This window comes from Nuphar pumila, chromosome 16 (genome assembly GCF_984573655.1).
Source record: "Nuphar pumila chromosome 16, dmNupPumi1.hap1.1, whole genome shotgun sequence".
Taxonomy (NCBI): Eukaryota; Viridiplantae; Streptophyta; class Magnoliopsida; order Nymphaeales; family Nymphaeaceae; genus Nuphar; species Nuphar pumila.
In genome coordinates this window covers 77,969,291-77,984,684 of record NC_143264.1, presented here as the reverse complement: position 1 = coordinate 77,984,684, position 15,394 = coordinate 77,969,291, and the positions used below count along the sequence as shown (strand labels likewise).

At 38.3% G+C, this 15,394-nt stretch overlaps 1 protein-coding gene and 1 pseudogene across 1 annotated transcript in view; both read left to right on the top strand.

Moving 5' to 3' along the window:
• The first annotated feature begins 5,488 nt into the window (after positions 1-5,488).
• Positions 5,489-13,178, top strand: LOC149813723 (aquaporin PIP1-2 pseudogene; annotated as a pseudogene).
• Positions 13,179-14,256: 1,078 nt separating this feature from the next.
• The window catches only part of LOC149813722 (actin-related protein 2/3 complex subunit 1A-like), a 62,479-nt gene continuing 61,341 nt past the window's right edge, over positions 14,257-15,394 (top strand). The window contains exons 1-2 of the mRNA XM_089992455.1: positions 14,257-14,291; positions 14,596-14,667. Of these exons, the coding sequence (XP_089848581.1) occupies positions 14,598-14,667 (70 nt within the window). The 5' untranslated portion in view covers positions 14,257-14,291; positions 14,596-14,597. The remainder of the gene's footprint in view (positions 14,292-14,595; positions 14,668-15,394) is intronic.

Below are 15,394 nucleotides of genomic sequence, written 5' to 3'. Positions count from 1 at the left end.
TCTGGATGGAGGTTTTTTTTGTCCTTTTCTTGAACAATTGTTTTCTTTTTTTTGAATGGAGGACATTTTTGTCATTTTCTCAAACCATCATTTCATGGCAAGAATAGCAAGAAAGGGTATTTAAGTCTTTGCAACAGCACCAGACTCCAATGCTAAGTGATGCTGACACACATGGGAATACAAGCCCCATGTGCTTATATACATGGCGCTCATTGGGACCCCCGAACACGCACCGTGGCTAACGACCGTCTTCAGGGGAGAACACACACCACCCTCCCTTTTTAACGTGATCCATTCATTTTTTTTTTCTATAAGTTTGGATCTCCCACACTTGTCAACCGCAACCCATTTACGTTTTGGGTCCAACTCTAGGTCATCCGGATCCAAGGATCCGATTTTTTTTTTATTTGGACCACTCTGTGATGTGTGTTAGTGTGATATGGATCCATGATCCAATACATTCATGGATCCACATAAGTTATCCAGATCCACCCAAATGATTCGAATCTTTTAATATTAAATTATGATGCTTCGAGATTTTCGGTATGGATCCAAACAGTTTGCTATGGATCCAAAAATAAAATTTTAGTTGGATCCACAAGATTTCGATGTGAAATCCACATTAAAATATTGAACTTTCTGATGTCCAAATATTCGAATAAGTTAATGTGGATCCAAACATCCGGTAGTTTATTACGGATCCAAAAACAATGTTATGGATTCAATAGAGGATTTTTTCCATTCAAGATCTAATTTGAAATTCATGGATCCACATAATATGCTTTGGATCCAATATAAAATTCACTATGGCATCGAGGACCCGATATTAAGGATCCGAACCATTAACTGAAATCTATTATCCAATTAAGATGTCAGGATCCAATATCGAGGATCTGAATAGGATATCCGAGATCCAAATAAGACTAAAATAAAACTATGAGAATATCCACGTACTAACCTCTGAACATGAAATTTCAAGTTTATTTAGCCGATAAAATTTATAAGTGTTATAAAAACTCTTGAGATTTTTATTTTTAAATGTGTTTTATTTACATTTTCTTATAAAATTTATTTTTTTATATTATATTATTTATTTATTATTCCCAAGAATTTGCCAAAAAAACATTCAATTTATGAAATTTTTCAACTAGATTTTGCGTTTTTTTTAACTTTTGTCACTATGATCTGACCATACAGATGTATTGTGCATGCTTGATTTTATAGGAACGGACTCTTAGATTGTCATATTTCAACACATTGATGAATTTTTATAATGCTTGGAATTGGATGATCTAAAATTTTCACAAATAGCAAGCATAAAAATTCATGTTTTTATAGAAAAAACTCGACCGAAGTATCATTTCCTTACAAAAAGACTATGCTGAATACATCTGCAGGGTCTGATTTACGAAAAACATCTCGAAAACCGTTTGTTTGCTTGCGGTATGTACCTACTTCCCGCTCTCCCAAGATTTGCCACTATATGGTGGGCCAATTAGGGTTCGATCTTGGTGGGGATTGAATTGAGGGATTTGGGATCTGTGCGGTGAATGAACAAAACGCTCACAAGCTACATAATTATCATCTTTCGAGTACTTTCAGCAAACATAATGGATTTTCAGACTTTCTTGTTCTTGAAGCCCTCAAAAAAGATTTTCTTGAAGCCCTCAAAAAGATTTTCTTGTTCTTTTTTTATGTGGAAAAAGCAAGAAACAAACAGGCAAAAGAACGTGGAGGATGAAATTATGGTGATACGGGAATCAGGTACTTGCTTGAATTCAGCCCTTGAATCTCAACCCGGAGGGCTTGCAGGAATTTTCAGACTTGCTCATTGGTGATCATTATAGAACAAAGGAAATGGAAAGTCATAAGAAAAAGGGCACCGAAAACAACTTTGCCTTGGTTCTGATGCTTCAAAAGGGTACATCAACTTTATTCAGATAAAATACAAGTGACTTTTTCTACATCCATTGTGGTCAGCAGTATTTTCAAGAGTAGTCATCAATGAAGCAATGTCTCTCTCTCCAGAAAAAGGGCACCGAAAACAACTTTGCCTTGGTTCTGATGCTTCAAAAGGGTACATCAACTTTATTCAGATAAAATACAAGTGACTTTTTCTACATCCATTGTAGTCATCAAAATACAATCTCTCTCTCTCTCTCTCCTTTGAAATTATGCCTTATCAATAGGGATGGCAGTGGGGCGGGGGACAAGGTTTCCACCCCCGCCCTGCCTCAAAATTTTATCCTCCACCCCCGCCCCGCCTCTGTGGCGGGGATGGATTTTATCCTCCACCCCTGCCTCCATCCCCGTTTCATACCCTTCATCCCCGGTCCAAACGGGGATGAGGCGGGGCGGGGCAGGGATATTGTGGGGAAAAGTGGTCGGGGCGGGGATTAGGCGGGGATCGTGGCAGGGACGGGGCGGCGCGGGGAAAAGTGCATGTCCACCCCCGCCGCGCTTCCGCGACGGGGATGAATTTTATCCTCCATCCCCGTTTCATACCCTTCATCCCCGGTCCAAACGGGGCAAGGCGGGGCGGCGCCCCGCTTTCCGGTCCACTGCCATCCCTACTTATCAATGGAGCCCTCGACGCGAAGGGTTAGCCTAGTTGGAACATGACTCGGCTGTCTGACAGGCAGTTGGGGTTCGATTCCCGCGGGCATTACACACTTCATGAGTTGTTTCGATATTTTGGGCCCTCTCAAAAACACCCTCTTAATGGGATCAGATGATATATTGAAAATAACCACTAGTGGTGATTTTCAATACACATCCTGTACGGTGGCATGTCCGTACCACCATGGTGACAAATATCGTGAGATTTTCATCTCGCGATAATATTGTGAGAAATTGCCTGAAAGTTTAAAACGGCCATTTCTCACAAGATTTTCAAAATATCGTGAGATTTATGAAAAAAACATAAATACCGTGATTTAAACGTGATATTTATGTTTTAAACAGCTATTTATTGCAAAAAAAATCATGTATTTTATTTTTAAATATTTTTTATTAATATTTTCTTATAAAAATATTTTATATATTTTTAAATTGTTTTTTTTATTTTCAAGATTTTGCCTAAAAAAACACGAGATTTATTATTTTTTTTCAATTTTTTAGGAGTTTTTGAAAAACAAGAAATTGCCGATAAAAACGTTTGTCACTATGTGTACCACCAAAAACCTGGGTGGTACGCAAATGCCCTCGAGGGAAAAGCTATGGTAGTACAAAAATGACCTTGAGAGGAGCCTAAAAGGGCTCTCCATGTGGTGCTAGGTACCACCCTAATGAGGGTGGATATTGAAAAAGCACCATTGTGGTGATTTTCAATATCACCTGATCTCAACTCCTGAAAATGTGTTATAGCTTAAAAGTGAAATCTCTATTCATGGAATTTCACTGGCCTAAGCAACTTCTCTTATCTTTGATAAGTCTCCCAAAAAGGAGTGACTATCAGAGAGAGAGTGAGAGAGAGAGAGTGTGTTGTTTACAAACTATATAAGCCAGTTTGCAAAATAGTTCATGCCTTATGCCAGTTTGCAAATCAGTCAATCGCCTTTCTCACTGTTATTACAAACTAGTCTTTCTGTCAACAGCTGTTAGTTTAACCATGGTTAACTGTTTTCCAAAATGCCCTTCATCAAATAGTTGTTAGTGTATTAAATTTTTCTGCAAATTAGTTCCTACTTTATTCACATTTTGCAAATTCCATTTAACAGTTTTTTTTGGATTTATAACCTGAAGAAATTACATCCAGCATGAAGACCTGATCACCCTGGCTCAACCTGCCATAAAAAAAAAATTGAGATAAAATAAAAAATGGCTACAATTATTAATAAAAATCTATTTCATATGGACAAATCAAACTATTTGCTGCAGTCAGGGCTGGGCTAAGACTGGACTGGGCTAAAAAAATGGATAAAAATCTATTTCATATGGAATCAGGGCTGGGCTAGGACTGGGCTTTTAAAAAAAAATATTTTTTTAACTATTTCGCCCTCCCCCAGCTCTGCCTCTGGTCCTGCTGATGGGTAAGACTCTGAGGCTAAGACCCCAGCCCCAAGGGTTTATGTTGGGCATCGGCACCCCACTATGCCAATCCCCCTGGGGGTGTCTACCCTTTAACAGTCGGTTGTTAACTTCAAGGACTGATTTACAAAGGGTTAATGAAAAGGCAGGAATCAATTTGCAAAATGGCACAAGGGGGTACTATCTGGCAAATTGGCAATAAATTATGGGTCAATTTGCAAAAAGGCCTTAATAGGTAGTGACGATTCTTCTTCTACAGGAGCGTTCTACTGCTACGCCAGCCTACCAGGATCATAAAGAATATTGTTTTAAAGATGAAAGTAATAAGATCTAAACTCAATCTATTAAACAAAGCCTTGTTACAAAGATAGAAGCAATAGAGTTTCTTTTTTCTAAAGAAAAATGAAGCAATAGAGTTTGTTGCTTGCAAGCTAAACACTTCCAGTGTTTATTTTACACTACATTATGTGATATAAAATATCTCTAAAACATATTTACTGCTACGTAACAACCGAGAGCAGATCAGGCCCAAGGGGCCTTAGAGAGAAAACTGTCCAAGGCATCTTGGATGCCGTTCATCAAGAAGATGAACTGCACCTAAAATCCATAGAATAAGATGGCTTGCACCTGGATGGGCCCCACAAGTCTTTCTAATGCTGTTCATTTTTTTAGATGAAAGGCATCAGGCGCAGGAAAATGAATGGCTCAACAAAAAGAAGCTGTTAGTATGTTTTTGGATGCCGTTCCCTTTCTTGATGGACGGCATTCAAGGTGACTCGGACAGTTTTCTGTCTAAGGCCCCTTGGACCCATAGTGACAAAGGTTTTTATCGGCAATTTCTTTCTTTTTCAAAAAACTCATGAAAATTTGAAAAAAATCCATAAATCGTGCATTTTTTTCAGCAAAATCTTGGCAATAAAAAATTAATTAAAAATATAAAAATTATTTTTTATAAGAAAATATTAATAAAAAAATATTTAAAAATAAAAATATAGGATTTTTTTTGCAATAAATAGCCGTTTAAAACGTAAATATCACGTTTAAATTGTGGTATTTATGTTTTTCATAAATCTTGCGATATTTTGAAAATCTCGCGAGAAATTGCCTTTTTAAACTTTCAGGCAATTTCTCGCGATATTATCATGAGATTTTCATAAATCTCGCGATATTTGTCACGCTGCTTGGACCTAATCTCCTCTCCAACCTATACGAGCCAAGTCGAGCTAAACATCTGCTGTTCGTGTTCGACCTGATGAGCCCATTTTACAAGTTCAAAGAAGCTCTTTACATCTCATGCATGAGCCAAACCACCACGAGCGTCTCATTTCTCAGCCTTAGGCCCCAATCTTTGTCATATTTCCGGTCCTTTAGACACACCTCTCTCTCTCTGAAATCAGAGCGCAGCGAAACTCCAAACAGGCAAGAGAGAGGAGGAAGGAGATAAAAAAAAAAAGCAGAAATGGAGGGAAAGGAGGAAGACGTAAGGGTAGGAGCCAACAAGTAATCGGAGAGGCAGCCCATAGGCACGTCCGCGCAGGACAAGGACTACAAGGAGGCACCACCGGCGCCCCTGTTCGAGCCCGGCGAGATCCAGTCATGGTCCTTCTGGAGGGCGGGCATCGCCGAGTTCATGGCCACCTTCCTCTTCCTCTACATCACCATCCTCACCGTCATGGGCGTCAACAGGTCCCCCAGCCTGTGAGGCACCGTCGGCATCCAAGGCATCGCTTGGGCCTTCGGTGGTATGATCTTTGCCCTCGTCTACTGCACCGCCGGTATCTCTGGTGGGCACATAAACCCTGCTGTGACCTTCGGGCTGTTTCTGGCGAGGAAGCTGTCCCTCACCAGGGCCATCTTCTACATGGTGATGCAGTGCCTGGGCGCCATCTGCGGTGCTGGTGTTGTCAAAGGCTACGGGAAAACGCTGTACGAGACAAGCGATGGTGGTGCCAACATTGTGAAGCCGGGCTACACCAAGGGCGACGGCCTCGGTGCTGAAATCGTCGGCACATTTGTGCTCGTCTACACCGTCTTCTCTGCCACCGATGCCAAGAGAAACGCTAGGGATTCTCACGTCCCTATCTTGGCTCCTCTGCCTATTGGGTTTGCTGTCTTCCTTGTCCACTTGGCTACCATCCCCATCACAGGAACTGGCATTAACCCAGCTAGGAGTCTTGGAGCTGCCATCATCTTCAACAAACTCCATGCCTGGCATGACCATTGGATTTTCTGGGTTGGCCCCTTCATTGGTGCTGCCCTTGCTGCCATCTACCATCAAATTGTGATCAGGGCCATCCCCTTCAAGTCCAGGCCATGAGTTCTCAGGCGTTCCAAGTTCCACCTTTGCCTGCCTGTTTTTCATCTAAGAGGGGTTTCAGTTTTTTCTATTGTACTGTTTATTTCGAGTGTAAACCATCACTGACATCTCTCTCTCTCTCTCTCTCTCGTTTCACAGCATACATATCAACGTAAGACATCATCAGCGCAATCAATAACAAAGAATATCCACTGAATTAATAGAGCTTTTTCCCTTTCTCCTGTAGGCCAGCTAGGATTAAGTAGTGGTGTCGAAAAGTCGGGTTTGGTTCGGACTCAGGTGGAACCAAAACCCAGATCCAGGCCCAATTAGACCCACGATAAGAGAAATCATACCCAGATCCAGGTCCAATTAGACCCATGATAAGAGAAACCATACCCAAATCCTACAAGAATTACATTAACCAGACCCAGACCATACCCAGATCCTATAAAAATTACATGAACCGGACCGGACCCGGTAAAATAAGTTTTTTCTTCTCTTTTACATTGAAAATTGACACCCCTAAGGTTAAGCCAGAATATAAAAGCAAAGAAATCAACCCTGCCATCAAGAGGATGATAATCCTTCAATGTTTGTGTTTCATAAGCAAAAAACAGGAGAAATAGTAAGCATGCTCCTTATGCCAATGATAATAATGGACATCAATACCAACTGGGGCTCCGCGTGGTTGGTAGGAGCTGCCATTGCACGTTTCCCTGTGGTGGAACATTGCAGGTTCAAAACCCCAGTGTACGATTGTATATTAACTGGTGGAGGTCTGCCTAACCTCAGATTGCCTTTCCAAAAAAAAACAATAGACACCAATGACAAATTCATGTTCCACTAAAAAAATCCTACTTTATTGCTTATCTTCCTAAGATTATTAGAACAAAATAGTTTTCTCTCCACAGTTGACTACAGGCGGGGCCGTACCTGTGTTTTATGGGCATGAGGCAGACCGAAAAAATGGGCCCCCTATTAATAGTAGGAGTTCGGAGGCAGAGTCTCGAATTTTTTTGAGCCCCTATTACAAATGGGCTTCCTAAAAATAGCCCCCCTATTAATAATAGGAGTTCGGGGGCAGGGCCTCGAATTTTTTTGAGCCCCTATTAAAAATGGGCTCCCTAAAAATAGGCTCCCTATTAATAATAGGAGTTCGGGAGCAGGGCCTCGAATTTTGTTGAGCCCCTATTAAAAATGGGCTCCCTAAAAATAGGCTCCCTATTAATAGTAGGAGTTTGGGGGCAATGCTTCGAAATTTTTTTAGCCCCCTATTAATATTAGGAGTTCGAGGGCAACGCCTCCAATTTTTTTGGGGCCCCTAATGAAAATAGAATCCCTATTAAAAATGGGCCCCTAAATTTTTTTTTAGCCCTGAGGCCCAAGTCTCGTCGGCCTCTTGACAGGTCCGGCTCTGTCCACAGAGCATCTTTAGACAGTAAGTTATGGGCTTGAATTTTCCTGGCATTGCAAAGTTGATCAACAGAATCCCCCCTTTCAGAAACAGCTGCAGCCCTCATGCCTGTGCCTGTTTGGACATTTTCATTCATGGGTTTCTCTTATCTTCAAAAGTTTGGTCTGGACAAACCATCAAAATGATCCAACACCAAAATGGAATGCAAAAGAGAAACAATGCAAATGCACGATTTCTTTAACACGTAACAAGGATGGAGAGAGGGTGTGATGGCAAAAGGGCAAATACAGGGAGAGGAGAGGGAGAGAGAGAGAGGGTGTGATGGCAAAGGGAAAAACACAAGGAGAGGCCTTTGATGGAGCTCGGCTCCTCCGATGCAAGCCTTCAGCAGCATCTGGCAGGGGTGGAGAACGAGAGAGAGAGAAAGGGGCAGAGAGAGAGAGAGGGGGTGTGATGGCAAATGGGAAAAAACAAGGAGAGGGAGAGGGTCGACGATGGTGACGGTTGTGGCTGGCGATGGGGGGACCTTGGCTGAGAGGGCGAGAGGAGAGAGTCTCGATTCTTCAAAATCGAAGAAAGGGACCTGACCCCTAACCCTGGGTAACCCTAATAAATATGGACCATTCAGATCGAACGGTCCTGGTAAGTTCAAACAGTCCCAATTTACATGTTATATATATATATATATATATATATATATATATATATATATATATATATATATATATATATATATATATTATAGAGAGAGAGAGTGAGAGAAAGAGAGTTAAGGTTGCACCCTTTTTTTATATAAGCAAGCTGGGCTTAGATGAGCAAGGATCCAATGAGCAACTTTGTGCCACAGCTAAGTGTCATAGCCAATCACATGACAACATTTCATGTGGGTGCTGCGCTCTCTAACTGTAGGCCCTGTCCAATACTGTCATGTGATTGGGTATGATTGTAATACTTTAAATTTATATAAAAAACTTTTAGAATTTTTTTTAATCAACGAAAGTGATATACAAGTCATATGCAAACTCGAACAAACTTGGGCAGGTTACAAATAAATCACAACACACATCCATATGATTAAAATATATGTTTAACCAAAATCATTCATTTAAATTTAAAACATCCAATTATAAATTAAATCAAAGTCTTAACAAAATATTAACATTTAAGATATCTCAATTGCCCAAGGGTTAAAACTAAGGGTCATAGATTCGAAAATAGAGCTATGATGACTGTCTTGGCATCACCACAAGCATACCGCATCACCACCTTACTCATTGCCTAAAAAATTATAAAAGTAAAGGGTCAACCCATGCCCCAGTAAGTAATACTTCACCATATAAACAAGAAAAGAAATTTCAAGAACATAAAGCATGCAATTTGCATATAAACAAGCATATATCATAGATCTCAATTATATTCAAATATAAATGAGCAAACATGTAAATACACAATACTAACTTACTATTTATCACTATACATGCATTCAAACTCATCAATAATCAAGACCATACACCATTACATACTTTCATTTCATGCACTTTAGTATGAAACATGTGAACTTCATTACTAATGCATCGTTCTTCTTTTCTCTTCTTGAAGGGGTACACTCTCAGGGACTTCAACTTTGATTCAACCAATCCAAGAGGGTGTTAATTATGCAATGTGTTTTATTGTGCTCAATAACTTAGAAGAAACTATGAAAACCCATTAGGTCGGTCCACAACTAAGAGATACATCAGTATTCTAGGGAATTGATTCCTACTCTATAGAGTCATGGAGCTACCTACCTAGGTTTCATCAAGTAGTCCTAGTTTCGTATGTCGATGAAGGAGAACTAAAGAGATACCTCACCCTCTAAAATAATTAATTTTTTTCTCGATTGTGTATACTGCCTACCCTCTCTAAGGTAGACAATTGGTTTAAACGAGTTACTTAATGTTACTTAATTAGACTCGCTAGTCAACTCAAGTGCCTCAGTACCACAGGCTCTCCAACTTAAGTTTTCATTAAGGACGCTCTTACAACCTACTTAAGATAAACCTTAACTCATTCAAAACCAGGCTCTTAAGAACCTATCCCCGCTTCAAAATACTCTTGAGTCCCGACTCTTGGTAACATAATTCTATTGGGAGTACCCTTGAGTCATTCATCCCTTGAGGTTTAAGTATGTATCATCATTTATAACAATCATTCATATTACGGTACACATAACCACCATTGTGATTTCACATAACCTAGGCTCACTCATGAGCCATGTGCACATAAGGTCTCTCATAACCCACAACACAACCAACATGATATATACATACAACATGTATATGCTCATAACATGTCATCCATGCCTCACACATACAATTTGCCATCACATATGGTTCACCTCATCATAAAACATCACATCAAGTAAGCATGGCATTCCTCATAATCATTATGCATACACATTTATCATGTTACTATACATCAAATGCATAAAGTTTGAAGTAGTACTTTGAATTACACATTCATACCGTTCATGTAAGCATGATATGTATTTCATAGCATAGGTTCATATTCAATGCATAAAAGCAATAATTAATAGAACATACATTTTTGTTCCAGGCTCTGTTACGCTTTACACAACGCACCACAAGGTTGTTAAAAATTCTAGGTGACACCTAATATTTTCAATTGAAAAATCTGAAAAATATATTATATTTTTACTATAAAATTTATTGGATAGAAATTGTTTTTTCTATCAAATTACACAAGTGCAAAATTTTATTCTCAAAACAAACAATGATTTAATACTTTTTTTGAAGATCTATAATTTTCTCCGTTTTTTATGATAGTTTATCTTACATCTTTTAATAGAATTTACTCTTGCTGTAAAACTCCTTGCCAGTATTTTTTAAATTATTTTGGACTGAATCCCTAACAAAGAACTACACATATCCTGGTTTTTTGCAAGCAACAGAATTTTACCAACTTAAATGAAGTTTTTGTACTTACTGACAAGAGTTACATTTTATTCCTTATTTTTCATGAGATATACAAGTTGCCTAACATCACATATCAAAAAACCAACAAAAAAAATCATAAATGGATTTATTGGATTTTTTTGGGTAACATTTACCATATTCAGTTTTGTACACAGGCTAGATTTTCTGGTTCGTATTACAAAAGCTATAATCCTCAAACAATGGACTTTTGGACCAAGCCCTATGTACTAAGACTTCATGTGCATGTTTATACGACCTACATAAAAGGATTCCATCATAATATGATTTGCTTGAATACTATAATTTTCACACCGACGTTGTTCGGTTAGGAAAATACAAACAACATATATCCCATTTTTTGAATTAAAGCATTTACATTAAAACACATTTAAATACATCTAACATGGATTCCTAAGCATGGTACACATAATCAGGCAAACATGGTGCTCTAACATGAACTAGAAATTGATGCATGCATTAACACATACCCAAAATTATGTTTTTACCAATAGCTAAATCACATATTTAGAAAAATAATTTTTTCATAAACCAACATGGGATTTAATAAAACGAATTTTAATTTAAATCTATCAAATCCTCATACACATCATCTTCAATATCATAATTCATCTAATCATGTATACAAATCAGTAAATATGCATAATCAAAACCGATTTGCATCTAATTTACAATACTACACAAATTTTCCAAAATCGATTTTGGTAAAATCCTGAATTAAATCTTATTAAAAAAATGATAATTTAGAAGCTTATCAACATAAGGTATGCCAAGTACAGACATGTAAAACCTCTTTAATGCAAGATCTATGACTGATCCACCATTGATCACCATAGATCTTGATGTACCCGAAATCCATTTTCAAGTCTATACGATAGAAGTACCTACCTCTAAAATAAATTTTATCAATTCACAAGCTTTCTTTCATTGGTGAAGCACCCTCTAGCAATCCAATGGTGGTTGGACCTTCCTCCATAGCTTGAAGAAGAAGAGAGGCTAAGAGAGAGATAAAAAAGAAGAACAAGCAAGAGAGAGAGATATGGTGGGACGCCCCTCTCCCCTTGGGCTTCCCCCTTTTATTGGTTTTTGAGACTTGCTAAGGCAAGCCATTGGGCTTGTCTTAGCAGCCCAATAGGCTAGGGAAAAAGGGTTGGTTAACCAACCCCCCCCCCCCCCCCCCCCCCCCCCCCACACACACACACACACATTTTTCTAGTTCATTTCTTAAAAAATCCTGCATAAGTTAAAAATTTCAAAGTTTCCAAATCTCTCTTCTTTATTTTTTCTTTGTTTGATATTTGTTTTAATGTTTTTATTAGCATCCCAAGTAGGTAGGAACATCTCATGTGGGTCCCTCTTTGCCTTGTTTGCCTCTTAGGCATCCATATTGGTCTCAAGGTTTCTCAAACCAAGCCTTGATTCCAATATAACAAGTTTTGACTTTTCTCAGCTATGCCTATTTATTTGTTTTTTTTTAAAGGGATTTGATTTTAGAAAACCCAAAATCTAACCAAGATGAGTGAGCCCACCTAGGGGGATGTTGCACCCTTTTAGGTTGACTTTCTTCTTTACATTAATTAATGTATTTATTAATTTTAAGAAAAATAAATTTTTTTAAATTGAATCTTAGATCCATATTAAGTCTTGGATTTCATACTGAATTCAAATTCAATAAATTTTCAAACCTAATTCGGATCCAAACCAACATACTAAATCTAAATTTAAGTAAAATTAATTTCAAACCAAAATTCAATTTAAATTTTATTTTACATGAATTTAACCCTGGGTTAAATTCAGATTTCATTTTAACTTTGAATAAATTTATAATTCTCTTGAAATTGCATTTCAAATAAATGTACCACATAAATTCTAATTCACATACATATTTAAATAAATAAAAGCAATACGTAAGACAATAAATCATTTTTATTTATTTAAATAATTAGCAAAAAAATTACGAGTATTACAATGACACTTAGTTATGTCACTTAACTGCTCGTTTAATATTAACTTGGGGTTGGGCAGACCCCCACCAGTTATACATCATACCATTGGGATTTGAACTTGCAACCTCCCAACACAAGGTGACATGCACTAACAGCTTCTACCAAACAAGCGGAGCCCGTTGGTACCACAGTAGTTAGGTGTTTTCCCTTTAGACACGGTTCTTGTCAAAATAGAAAGAATAGCTAATCTAGGATACAAACATAGAAACTTGTATCACTTAATCAATCCCTTTTTTGGCATCTCAAGGGGAACGCCATCTTCTAGGCTCCTCTTTCTCTCGTCATCTTTTGGAGTCTTTTTGATCATGGATTCTGAACTTTTGGTTCGTGGATCCTTCATGTGACCTGATCATAATTTAGGTTTAGCAAAACCTAAAAAGGTTATGAGGGCTGATGGATGTGGTAATGGTGATCATCGTTGGTATGAGGGCAGTTGATGATGAAAATGATAGTGAAACGCTTTTGAAGAGTGTAAGATGTTGAGAAGATACTTGATGTGAGATGGGCCCTCCTTTGTGCTTGCACTCAATACTAGATTTGCTAACTACGACCTCCTATAGTACCAACCGGGGCTCTGCTTGTCTGGTAGGAGCTGTAATGCACAATGCCTTGTGTTGGGATGTTGCAGGTTCAAAACCCAATGTCATGGTGTAACTGGTAGGGGTCTGCCTAACCCAAGCTTGCCTTTCAAAAATAAAAATAAAAAATTAAGACCTCCTATAAGTCTACCAATTCCATGAATTCATAGCATACACTTTTTTCTACATGCACAAACTCCTTTGGTGTGGTGGTTGTGGTGATAGCGTTTGCCACTACATCAAATACTTAATTGTTTACAATTTTTACAAAAGAAATTATATAAAGATGTATAAGTTTCAGTAAGCCAAGCAATCAATAATGACCCGAATTATGATAGCACATTAGGTTAGTGTTTGCTATGCAGAATTGTAACTTGGCAAAACCTAAACCCAATAATTTATTATTTTATCGGGTTTGGGTAAATTTTGATGGGTAGGGTTGACAGCCTCGAAACCTATTAACATAACTATGACTGAACATAGCACAACCAATTTTATTTTTGGAAACTTGAAACTTTATGCATACCAAACACTGACCGGTTGTACCATTAGTGGGTTGATTGGTTTGCTAGAATTTACATATAGTTATATAATTGTTTTTTATAATTGTCAACTTTTAGTTATATTTGGTATATGGTTAGCTTTTTGTTTTATGTTAATGAGTTGAAGCATAATAGTTAAACTTTTAAAATAACGATAAATTAGTAGTTTTATTTTACATTTAGGGGTAAAATAATAATTTTAAAACATGAGTGTTAACTCAGGGACAACCCAACGATCGGGTTAATTTGATTAACCAAAGTAAAAACTTTGGTTTTAATTTGCAAACTTTTGGTGTGAGCATGAATTAGATTAAAAAGTTTGGGGGTCTTTGAAAAATTTCCTATCCGTAAAAAACATCTCTCCTTTTGTTCCGTTCTGTCCTCTGCCCCTCTCTCTCTCTCTCTCCGGCGACGCCCTCTACCGCACCAGGTACAGATCTCCACCGTCGATCGCGATCTTCCGATCCCGCTAATATCTAGAAATTTCTCGGTTTTACTTTGTTCCTCTTCTCCCAATTACCCGGTTTGCTCCTTAGGGTTTTGGATCTATTTATCCGCTTCTTGTAAGAGATTTCCCGTTTCAGATCGATAGAAACACATCGCTCGAGATCATCGCAGGAATTGAAGAAGTTATTTGAGTTGATGGCGGTGTCTGGGGTGTTGATTTCTTCTTGGGTTAGGGTTTTTTTGGTTGTTTCTTTGGGTTGATTGAGTGTGCTGATGCTTGCGTGCAGGCATGGCGGTCGTCTCCGTTCATCCGATGGCGTCGTGCATCACCTGCCATGCTTGGAGTCCCGATCATTCAAGTAATGCTTCTCATCGGATCGATTTCTTTCTCTCCTTTTCTTTTTTCGTTTTAATCTATTTGGTTTGAGCTCTTCCTTGCGTGATGCGGGGTTTTGGTTCGGTCGCTGTGATTCGTAGACTTGCTTCCATAATTCGAAACGATTTACTGTGGCTTAATTCGGATGATGATGTTGATCCTCCTCGTTTTCTATTTATTTTTCTCATGCCGTTGATGGGCTGTGTATCTGTTAGAGAATATTGGATGATGGTAATTTTTTGTTGAGTGATGTTCTCAACGATCTTGAATGCGATTTTTGATAATGGATTGGTGTTCGTGCTAAATTTTCTTAGAATTCAACTGAGAATTCGATTGATGTTGCGGTAGTGACGGCGTTTGAATGTATTTGATTCCTGGTAAAATTGGCGGAAAGTTGTTGATTCTTTTCCCCGAACCATGACATCCTACATATAAAGAAACGATAGATCCAAAGAAAAAGCGCGTGGTAGGGCCCTCTGTCCACCTTACTTTTTTCAAAATTACGAGGTTGCATTTGCTGGATGGAGCATCAAGATTTGCAGGTCTTTTTCTAAATGACCTTGAACCTCATTTTCATGATGGGAGATTGGTTTATTCCCATCGACATTAAATTAATTTCTACGGTATTTGTGCCAGCCAAACGCTTCATACACTCCTTCCTAAACACCCTTTTCTCTTTCTCAATGCCTTTGACTGAATGATGAATATGT